The 12,171-nt window shown below is 38.5% G+C and overlaps 1 protein-coding gene across 5 annotated transcripts in view; it reads right to left on the bottom strand.

Moving 5' to 3' along the window:
- Positions 1-12,171, bottom strand: part of LOC127573044 (meiosis regulator and mRNA stability factor 1) — a 56,261-nt gene that overhangs the window by 21,348 nt on the left and 22,742 nt on the right. For all 5 annotated transcript variants that reach the window (XM_052020822.1, XM_052020826.1, XM_052020824.1 and 2 more), the window contains exons 9-12: positions 8,877-9,034; positions 6,618-6,776; positions 6,201-6,384; positions 1,702-1,880 (exon numbers count right to left, since the gene is read on the bottom strand). In XM_052020822.1, coding sequence (XP_051876782.1) covers positions 1,702-1,880; positions 6,201-6,384; positions 6,618-6,776; positions 8,877-9,034 — 680 coding nt within the window. The remainder of the gene's footprint in view (positions 1-1,701; positions 1,881-6,200; positions 6,385-6,617; positions 6,777-8,876; positions 9,035-12,171) is intronic.

A 12,171-nucleotide genomic window follows, 5' to 3' on the forward strand; every position in this document is an offset into this window, starting at 1 on the left:
CTACGCTAATCCCATTTACCTGTATTATACCCACATTCCTCTCTGCTTTACTTATCCAAATGCCTTTTAAACTTTGTAATTGTACCTGTCCGTATCTCGTCTGGCATCTTATTCCAGATAACCGCCACGCCGTGTGGAAAAACATATTCCTCGTATTTCCTTTAAATATATCCCCTCTCACCTCAAACCTATAACCTCTAGTTCTAGTATCCCCTGACCTGGGGGGAAGATTCTATCCTATACACATCCTCAATTTTATAAACCCAAGGTCACCCCATCAGCCTTCCACGTTCCAGTAGGAATAAACACAGCCTATCCAATCTCTCCTTAAAACTACAGCTCTCAATTCCAGGCAGTATCCTGGTGAATCTCTTCTGCAACTTCTCTACTGCTACAACATCCATCCTGTAGTGCGGCAACCAGAACTGTACACTGTATTCCAAATGTGATCTAACCAATGTTTTGTACAGCTGTAATATGAAGTTCTGACTTTTATACTCAATGCCTCAGCTTATGAAGGCAACCTTATCAAATGCTCTCTTCACTAACCTGTCCCTCCAATTTTAGGGAGCTATGGATTTGCCATTTACTCTATATATCCTACCAGATTTTGACGACCTAAAGTCATCACCTCACACTAAATTTCATCTGCCACCACTCCACCTAACTTTCCAGCTGATCTATGTCCCACAGCATACTTTCACAATCTTCTTCATTGTCTATGATTCCACCAAATTTTGACATCTGCAAGCTTACTAATCAGAGCCTTTCCATTTTCATCCTAGTTATTTATACATATTACAAACAAAGGTCCCAGTACCAATCCCTGTGTTCAGTCAGAAAAACACCCATCCACCACTACGCTCTGCCTTCTATCACCAAACTAATTTTGGATCCAATTTGCCAAAATGCCTCAGATCTCTTAGCCCAACCTTCTGGACAAGCATCTCATGCGGTACCTTGCCAAAAGCCTCACTAAAGTCCATGTAAACCACATGTACTACACTGTCTTCATAAATTTTCTTAGTTATTTGTTAACCCATAATTGGAAAATAGAGAGCTTTTCAGTCAAAATAAATTATGACATTTGCCTTTGTTAGTTTACTTCAGGGCTGCAATGAAAAGAAAATAGTTCTCAAAGCTAGTTGGAAAGAAAACATGCTAGTGTGGTCACATTGAGTCTGTTTTCCCCCTTTGATCAAACACTACACCATTTATGCAGTGAGAATAAGGAATGCACCTTTTGTCAGACCATTAAGGTTTCTTGCTTATAACTGATCACCCCAAAAAAAACTGGTTGCAACTGTTAATTTTATGAAGGACCTTTATAGTTAGCAGAGATTTAAAATAAAACTATGCAACTGGTTCAAAAATCAAGAAGTAAATCTTCAGAGCTAACTATAGAGTTTGGATTTGAAATAGAAAATAATTCAGAGGAGTAGGTGTGGATCACAATTGCTTCAATGCACATATGACACCATGGGAATAAAAAAATAGATGTACAAATACATCTTTACCAGGCAATCAGCTAACTCTCCAAATCCACCCCAACCCATCAGCATTACTCATTAAGCCTACTACATGGACAATATACTTCAGCACATGAAGAGGTCCAATTTCCAAGTTAAAAAAAGCTAACAGAATTAATAGCCATTTTCAAAATCAAGCAATTTTGAACAGTAGAGGCAAAAACAATTTTACCTAAGTAAAGCCAAAGATTTATTGACATTTCCAGTGGCTAATGATACTTGAATTCTCTTGCATCCTATTCGGTATCTGTGTAAACTATTGACAGCTGAAATCGCTTCCTGGAGGCTCTCCATCTGCACCGTTGCCTTCAGTTGATAATCGGTATGAGGACTTAGTTCCACATTCTTCACCTAGATATTCAAGAGTCAAGATGAGAAAATTTTCAGCTTATAGAAATCACTCAAGTTGTTTTGATAGTTCATTAAAATTAAAACAATAGTTCCAGATTATTCACAAATTAAAATTGTAGAAACTGTTAGGAATATCTCCATCTGCCTTTGTAGCTAAATTCACCAGGTATAACAATGATTCATGTTGATCACATTCTCGTTTCCTCTCACCACTGCATCAAAGGTTTTATGCAATACTTCGTTCCACTGTTCCATTTGGATATTGAAATTTTTTAAATTACTTTTTCAGGCTGGCATTCATTACCCATCTCCAATTGCTTCCAGGTGGTTTGTAGCCAGCTTGAACTGCTATAGTCCTTCAGGTGAAGGTACACCCACAATGCTACTGGGCAGGTTGCTCCTGGATTTTGGTTCAGCGATGAACGAACAAGGATACATTTCCAATTCAAGATGATGTGCCAATTGGAGGATGTCCTGCAGGGCGCTGTGTTCCCACATGCCTAAAGCCCTTGTCCTTCTTGATAGAGGGGGTTTGGGATGGTATTGGTGGATTGGCAAGTTAATACAGTTTAAGTGGTATAAACTATAGCCACTGTGCACTGGAGGAGGATGGGGTGTTAATACAGCAGGTGGTGCTGTGCTGAATAATGTCAAGGTAATTGATCATTGTTGGAGTTTAAAAAAATACACTCCCAACTTGTGCCTTGCAGCTTTGGGCATCACTTTGACTTGCTCAGATAGCCATAGTTTTTACCTGACTGGTCTAGTTGAGTTTCTGGTCAATGGTGGGTCCCAGGTTGTTAATGATGGGGTACGCAGTGATGGTAGTGCCATTCAATGTCAAAGTTAGGTGGTCATATACTCTATCACTGGTGATGGTCATTGCCTGGCACTTCTGTGGCACAAATGCTACTTGTCACTTATTATTTAATACTTTGGAATGTTGTCTATGTTTTGCTGTATTCAGGCACATATTGCTTCATTTGATGAATTATAAACAAAATTAAACATTCTGTAATCAGCAAACATCTCCACTCCTGACCTCATGATGGTAGGAATGTCACTGATGAAGCAGCTGAAAGTGGTTGGGCCTGGGACAATGCCCTGAGGAACTCTTGCAGTGATATCCTGGAGCTGGGATAATTGACCGCCAGCTTTCACAATCTTCATCCTGGGTGTGATATACAATTTCAACCATTGCAGCTTTTCCCCCTTGAAGCACATCAAGTTAAATTTTAGCCAGAGATCCTCAATGTCACCTTGGTCAAATATGTCAAGGGTAGTCACTAGCACCTGACCCTTGAATTCAGCTCTTTATTTGGACCAAGGCTGTGATGACGATTGGAGCCAAGGGGCCCTGGCAAAACCCAAGGGCATGTCAGTGGCAAATAACTGCCACTTGATAGTACAATTGATGACACCTTCCATCACTTTATTGATAATTGAGAGTAAATTGATTGGACAGTGATCAGCTCAATTGGTTTTGACCTTTTTCTGATCACGGTATGAATCAAGTTGGCCGAAGACCATTGGTGAGGATCTCAGAAAGCTCAGAGATTACCTGGCATTTCTGGTTAGAGTTGATTGCAAATGCACATCTTAGTCTTTAATGTTGTTATTTAATGATACAACCAAGTGGCTTGGTAGGCCTCTTCAGAGGGTACTTAAGAGTCAACTACATTGGTAGGTCTACAGTCACAGATAGAGGACCAGGTAAGAATGGTGGATTTCCTCCTCTGAAGGATGCAAGTGAACTAGATCAACTTGTGGTAATCAATATTAATTACTCATTTTTGTTTAAACTACACATTATTAACTGAATTTAAATCCCACAGCTGGGCCTCTGCATTAGTTAGTAATTTAACCACTACACCATCAGTACACCCAATAAATTTACTGGGTATATGTTGTACAAGGCAAATCCATCAAAGCAGAATAGGCAGATGTTTATTCTTTCAATGTATATTCAAGCTGCACATTAGCCACAATATAAAGACAATCCATGAATCAAAAAATCATATACTAATGTATGTTGAACTATGACTGAAACACTGCAGGAGACATTTAAAGGTTTTAATCTGAAATTGCTAAGGGAGGTGAATTGTAAGAATATCAAAAACAAAAATCAGAAGGACTGAGCTAACTTGAGCCAATTTATGGATCCCAAAACAAGATCCCAAAGCACCCCAAAATAGATCATTACTGTAGAGCAGGAGCACTCTAATAAGTGCACTGACAGTATAGAATCAGATTTAAAATTGTGAAAATAAAGCACAGGAACAAATAAATTCTGACACCTGAAAAATAGAACAATACGGCACAATACAGGCCCTTCGGCCCACCGTGTTGTGCCGCCCTTCAAACCACACCTATGACTATCTAACCCCTTCCTCCCACATATCCCTCCAACTTAAATTCCTCCATATGCTTATCTAACAATCTCTTGAACTTGTCCAATGTATCAGCCTCCACCACCACCCCAGGCAATGCATTCCATGCACCAACCACTCTCTGGGTGAAAAACCTCCCTCTGACATCACACGAACTTCCCACCCAATACCTTAAAGCTATGTCCTCTTGTTTTGAGCACTGGCGCCCTGGGAAAGAGGTGCTGGCTGTCGACTATCTATTCCTCTCAATATCTTGTATAACTCTATCGTGTCTCCCCTCATCCTCCTTCTCTCCAATGAGAACAGCCCTAGCTCCTTTAATCTCTCCCCATAATCCATACTCTCCAATCCAGGCAGCATCCTGGTAAATCTCCTCTGCACCCTCTCCAATGCCTCCACATCCTTCCTATAATGAGGCAACCAGAACTGGGCACAGTACTCCAAGTGTGGCCTAACCAGGGTTTTGTAAAGCTGCATTGTCACTCCGCGGCTCTTAAATTCGATCCCCTTACTTATGAATGCTAACATCCCATAAGCTTTCTTAACTACCCTATCCACCTGTGAGGCAACTTTCAGTGATCTGTGGATATGAACCCCCAGATCCCTCTGCTCCTCTACACTGTCCAGGATCCTGCCATTTACTTTGTACTTGGAGTTTGTCCTTCCAAAGTGTACCACCTCACACTTCTCTGGATTGAACTCCATCTGCCACTGGTCAGCCCAGCTCTACATCCTATCAATATCCCTCTGCAAGCTTCTACAGCCCTCCACACTATCCACAACACCACCGACCTTTTGTGTCATCTGCAAATTTGCTAACCCACCCTTCCACCCCCTCGTCTAAGTCATTAATAAAAATCACAAAAAGCAGAGGTCCCAGAACCGATCCCCGTGGGACACCACTAGTCACAGCCCTCTAATCTGAATGCACTCCCTCCACCACAACCCTCTGCTTTCTACAGACTAGCCAATTTTGAATCCACATGGCCAAGCTTCCCTGGATCCCTTGGCCTCCAACCTTCTGAAGAAGCCTACCATGCGGAACCTTGTCAAACGCCTTACTAAAATCCATGTAGACCACATCCACTGCACTACCCTCATCAATCTTCCTGGTCACCTCCTCAAAGAACCCTACCAGGCTTGTGAAGCAAGATCTTCCCTTCACAAAGCCATGCTGGCTGTCCCTAATCAGTCCGTGTTTCTCCAAGTGCTTATAGATCCTCTCTCAGAATTCTTTCCAACAGCTTACCCACCACAGATGTAAGGCTCACTGGTCTGTAATTCCCTGGACTATCTCTACTACCTTTTTTGAATAAGGGGACAACATTCACCACCCTCCAATTCTCCAGTACAATCCCCGTTGACAACGAGGACTCAAAGATCCTAACCAACGGTTCAGCAATCTCCTCCCTCGCCTCATGAAGCAGCCTGGGGAATATTCCGTCATGCCCTGGGGACTTATCTGTCCTAATATTTTCTAACAACTCCATCACATCCTCTCTTAATACCTACATACTCCAGAACATTACCCTCACCTACACTGTTCTCCGCATCAAGACCCCTGTCCTTGGTGAATACTGAAGGGAAGTATTCATTGAGAAATAATGCACGAGTTTTTTTGTACAGTTTTAACAACATGCTATAAAGTGAAATGGTATGACGATTCATAGGTTTTCTCATTATTATGCTTAGTATGGCCAAGCCAGAAGTTTACACTCCTACCAGATTTCTAACTCAACAAGAAAAAAACTTCTGGAAACAGAACAAAGGAGGGAGACATGAAATAAGAACCCAATTTAAAAGACTAGTTCTAAAAATAAGGCAAAAGTTTCACAGCTACCACTGACCTTATTACTTCTGGATTTGCCATTGTAGCTACAAAACAATATTCAGTTTCAAGCATTATTTTTTATCCAAACATTTAGTTTACCTTGCCATGCCTGACGAAAATCTCATGCAATATTTGAATTAGTTCCTTTCTGGACATCCTGTAATCCAAGTTGCTGACCTGCACATCTGCTCCATTTGCAAATGGGTCCATCTGGGCATCAGAACAGTGAGTTTGATTTGTGCTTAAAGGAGAGGAGCGGTTTGAGAGGCTTGGGGATAGGCTCCTAGAATAATTAAGAGTCAAACATCGTCACACTCTTAAAAGGCAACATTAATGATTTACCAGAACTAAACATCAAAACATTTTTCATACAGTAAGAGTTCAGTCAACTGGCACTTTCAAGCTCAAATTAAAATCTATTTCTTATTAGTCATTAATCTCAAATATTTATCTCCAAATAAATTTTGAAATTGTATTTGCCTTGTTTAAAGGGTGGGCAAAATTTTAAAAAGTTACCTTGCAGACCAGGAACCATGGCATGTAATAGGTGGTGTGTTATGTCTTGAAATTGACAACTTAGAAAAAGCAGAAGGGGAACTGACACGGAAGTCAACTTTCTTCTCAGTTCTGTCTGCAGGAGATTCTAACGAACTTGATAAAGTTGGAGTTTCTCGCCTATTTAAAAAACATTTTGAAAAATGTACTTACTTTTTGGCAATTTCTTGGGATTGCCTTTTATTTGTTACACTTACACATCAACATTCAAAGACTACTTTTATCTCAACTGAATACTTCTTATACAGCAAAAGATTTGGGGGTAGGGTTTGGAGATGAGCTTGCTTGGAATTATAGTACTGAGAGTCAATAAACCATAGTCTTATGTAGGTGTCTTTACTGTCCAGATGCTCCAGAGATGAGTATAGGGCCAGGGAGTGGCATACAAACATTTCACCTGGAGAGTAATTGAAAGTCTCCACGGTGGGGAGATGGTAAGGTGTTGAATCTCCTGTAATTGTATAGGAAGGTGCCTTGGTAAGTGGGTGAGAAAAAAATGGGCGAGAAAAAAGTGGGCCATAGTGGCCTGTTGGAAATGGTTCCTTTTGAATGTTGGAGGTGGAAAGGAGGACCATCTCTGAAGCTTGAGGGTGGGAGGCGAGGACAAGGGAGCCCACCTGGATTCAGAGATTGAGGACAAGGGCGAAGGCAGAAGAGCAAAACAAAATGGAACAAATACTATGGTAGAGAGGAATCCCTGATTCAGGAAAAAGAGATGATAACAAACAATTGAGAAAGTGCCATCTGCAGAACAGATGCAACAGAAATAGAGGGCATGTAATAGATACTGGTATCTAGCATAGGCCTGAAATTTAAATAATGAAACTATATGGATGATAGAATGGTGCAGGAAAGGTGGTAACTGGCAGATATCATGAAGAATTCCAGGTTAGGAAGAGAGAAATAAGTGCAGTTTCAGTATGCCAGAAAGACAGGTAAGGGAGGAGACCCAAGGCAGGTTGGAACTTCCAATTATTCCACAAAGTGGAAAGCATAACTAGGATCCATTCAAAAGTTCCCTCAACAATACCTCTAACATAGTACGTTCTATGTTAAAAAGAGTAGAGCAAAAAATAAATTTAAATGAAAGAACAAGTTCAGCCACCTCGGAGAATGGTGGAAGAAAGAGTGAGCCAGCCTCCATTCAAGGATGACATGGAGAGCTCTCAAGCTGTGCCCAGCAAGGTAAGGAAATTAAGAGGGACAAAAGTTGTTGTTACTTAAAGAGGACATTGAGAGAGAAAAAAAATTCAAGATACAAGTATGAAGTTCCAAGAAAAAGAAAAGGATTCAAATGGTGCCTTCTAGGCAGTACTGCTTGTGGATTTTGGATAATAGGATAGAAATGGGGTATACATGATTTGGGGGGGAAAGGTATGGGTCCGAGGTTGGAAATTGTTGTCACACAGGAGAACTTGCCCAATCTGGGAAACAATGACCTGTTGTTCACTGATGGGCTCATGGTCCACAGGGTAGATGCTGGTTCATCAAACAACAAAGGCAACGCTCATCAGGCTTGTTTTTAACTGATAAATTCAGATTGAACCTTAGTGAATGGACCAGGTATAGACCGTGGGAGAGTCGATTATACTAATATACTTAATAGCTAACTAGACTTCTCTTTTTTGATGTTAGGATCACAAATTTTGTAATTTGCTACCAATAATCACTGTTCCACTATTTCTGTGATGTCACATCTGTGAGGTCACATTGACATACTGTCAGCTCATCTGAAGACCTGCATTAGGACAGCCAACTGCACTTTATCCATTCCATTATTCTAGCAGTCCTTCATACTACTGTGTTAAAAACAAATACTGTGCTATATTTTGACACTGTAGTTCCTCTTTAAATTAAGCGTGCTGAAGTATTAATTCCAGTTTTAATAAAATATTCTACTCAAAATATTAGCTTCCCATACAAAGGCCAAATCACTACTGAACTTCCAGCAGTCTTTAATACCAGAAAGTTAAATAGACAAAAATCTGTGAAGGTAACATTTAACACTAAGTTTGACGATTCAACAATAATTAATAGTTTATCACTTTCTCATCAATGCATATAATTGACATGGCTCATCAAAACTTTTCTTACTCCTTACTTCAATGTGCTTAATTAATTAAAAGGATGCAAGGTACTAAAAGTGTAAAGTTTAAGTTAACGAAGTACAGAAGGATACAATTACTCCTCAGCCAGTTTAGCTGTTAAATATGAACTCACTTAATATTTCCACTGAAAGAATCTCCATTTCCTGTATTTTTAGGAGGAGGAGCTGGGGAATAAACAGAATTGCTTATTGGTGGAGAGTCAGTTCCTTGCTTTTTGATTTGTTGTGTCCGTACACTTTGCTTGGTTTTGGATTCCATACCACAGAGTTCCTTATAAAATAAATAATTAACCAGTTAAAACTGTGCAATAATGTACAAAGTGACTTCAATAGTTATTTCTGTATAAATTTTAAAACCGTTTTCCTTGTTCATTAAGTGTCAAATAAACCAAAATCCCAAGTGTTAAACTTAACTGAGAAGGTTAAGCCTCATTCTCCAAGTCATTGCTAGGAGATACAAGAAATAGCACAGACCTTTGAAAAGGTATAATGTTTTGTTAAAGCTAAGCTTGAGAGTAGGAATAGAAATAGTGGAGTTTTGTAGTCCTAAATCAAATAAAATTAGAAGTAAAGACAATCAGGTTGTTTCCCTTGAACTTCAAGTATTTCAATACTATTTATTTAATACAATCATAACCACCAAACTCGCTTTTGCTTATATCCTTACACACCCTTGACGTCTACTCTTATGATACCTACTTTTATTTTCCAAAATTAATTTCAAGAAATAACTATAGTCAGTTTGTGAAAGCATTTAAAATACATTTACAGAGTTCATAAAACTCAGTGCATTATAATTTAGTTAGCACATTATATTAATCTACAAGGTGAACATTTACAAGTCCATTGAATACATACAGTTGTAAAGTAACTGTGATGTAAACACAGCTTAGGAATAGCTTTGATATTTGTATTACTCAGTATTATTTGTATCAATTCAGCATAAGATATAGAAAGCAAATACTTACTATTTCAAGTTCCAATTACTTCAAGACAGATTATGATAATGAGACATTAAAAGTTAGCTTTTTAAAAAAAAATTCCATTTGTGTTTACTGAAACCTGAGAGGCTTTTGTAAACCAGTAGAAACACTGATAAAATTCAATATTCACTTGCAGAGAAGCTGTTTAACTGCAGTCCCTCATTCACATGGGATAATGATAGGTCTACCAGAAAGGACTAGAAGATTCCAAACTGAAGTGTTAAGCATATAACCAAAGCACTATATTGGACTCTAAACTTCCATACTATAGGGCAAACAACTACCACATCAGCTACTGAGCTCCAAGGGCTATGTGAAATAAAGTTATCTCATTGTTTTACTTATGGAGAGGTAAGGAGGTGACTCATTTTCTACCTTTTCATGCAAAACACCTGTAGCACTCAAATCTATCATTATCTAATTAGTCACTTCTGAATTACATTTGCAGCATTAACTACCTTGTAAAAACTGCCTTAAAGTTTACTTGAACTAGATAAGACTCTGGTTTTAGTTTGTAAATCTGTATTTAAAAATATATGCTCGTGCCAAGAAAGTGGTATACTGACTAAACAAGTACATTTTGCTAAAAATACAAAACTGTTCTTTCCAGATACTGACTGCCTATCATGTTTCCAAAAGAAACCACTTGCTTTAGTACATTTTCACACTATTTAATCAAAGATTGACGTTGAGTTTTAGGAAAGAAACTGGTTAAAAAATTCACAAAAGAATCTCAATTAGTAACTCTTATTCTGATAGGGATGGACAAAGGCATTCTATTTTCCAGAAAAAAAAGACTTCACATATACCATTCATTCCACCGTAACAATTTAATAAAACAAACTATTCAATGTGAGTCTTAGCCTTCCATAAATTGTAGTTTCCATTTCAACAGGGGAACACCTGCATAGAATACCAGCAGGATTGGGCTTCTTAGATTCTTACTGTGGCATATCTTGAAACTGAACCTAGACTCTAATACTTTAAAAGACAACAAATTGTGAGATGGGCCAGACTATACTATAATAGTTCCGCATACAAAAGAAAGTTCCAATCACACATTTAAACAGCACTTCTAGTGAAATAGCTTTTAGTCTGCTTTCTCATTACCCAGCTATATCTCTTCAAAGATAAGGGAGTTTAACATAATAATTACTTTTCTTGCTGAGTTTTATCTGATGGAGAGGGTATTCCTGAATTGTTCTGAAAATTAACCAGGATCTTTATGGGTAGGTAAACATTAAGATTTCTAATTTGCACAACATTCACAGTTGAGTGAGCAAAAATTTCAAGGTCTAACAAACAATAAAACAGAATAAAGATTCTGTTGTAATATTGTGCCTTATCATCCATAAATATATTTTATATATGATGAATTATGTATTAGTTCAGTCACTTTTTTAAAAAATATGGCAACTCAGTTTAGGGTTGAATGATAAATTAATCTGTTTTCTAGAATAGCTACATTTCTTTTGCACTGGGATGTTAATCAGGCTTTTGTGCTCACCATCTCAAGGACTCAGTCATGAGAACACAGCTTAATTTTGTTGGTAAGTGCAAGCAAAATGGGCTGCAGTACAATCATTGTGAAATCAAAAATTTACTGACAGATACAGAATGCCAAATCCTTCAGTTCTCTCCACTGCTGAATTCCAAGTGGAGTCCTGTGGTGGATTTATGGTGGGGAATTGACTTTCGGGTCCTGTACCAACATCCACGTGGCCCAGGACCCAAGGACTCACTGATTTCAAAAGGATTGTAGTGCTGTGGATGTAAAGCATAGGGCAAGATATTTTTCTTTTAATTTCATTAGCACCATGAAGTTATGTATTTTCACTCATTTTGTTTTATTATATTTACTATTTAATGTCTTTAGATATCATGAATGTTAAGACATATTTAAAAACTATCAAATGACCCTCACAGTTTTTATAACCAGGAAAGCTGAAATAGAGGTTCTACTGGCTATGAAAGCTTTCAAAGTGGGGTTTCCATGGTGTACTTCACTATGCTCAGGAAATGCTGCTGGGAAGCTTCTAAGTAGGGATATAAGCCTTACTCACCTTGATCTGCTAAATATGGTAATAGGGAGCCAGTGCATGGCAAGTTTGGGCCAGTAAGATTCAGCCCAGTAGGTTTCAGTAACACTGTAAAGTGGAAAAAGACTTGAATACTCATGTTTCATATTTTTAAATAGTCCATCTTTTTTGGGGAGCAGGAAATTGCAGCTTGCATTAATGCAATACACCTTCACATATGGTTCCACAGCACATAACTGGGTATGTTGATTATTACAATAGTAGACTGCTGTTTTAGTAAGTGGTGGACAGGAATAGTTCAGAAGGTAAATTAGAAATGTTGTAAGTGCATACATTAGTTTATACATAGTTAAGGTGATATAGCACTGTCAGTAAAGTGTAGAAAC

Source organism: Pristis pectinata, chromosome 8 (genome assembly GCF_009764475.1).
Source record: "Pristis pectinata isolate sPriPec2 chromosome 8, sPriPec2.1.pri, whole genome shotgun sequence".
NCBI classification, from domain to species: Eukaryota; Metazoa; Chordata; class Chondrichthyes; order Rhinopristiformes; family Pristidae; genus Pristis; species Pristis pectinata.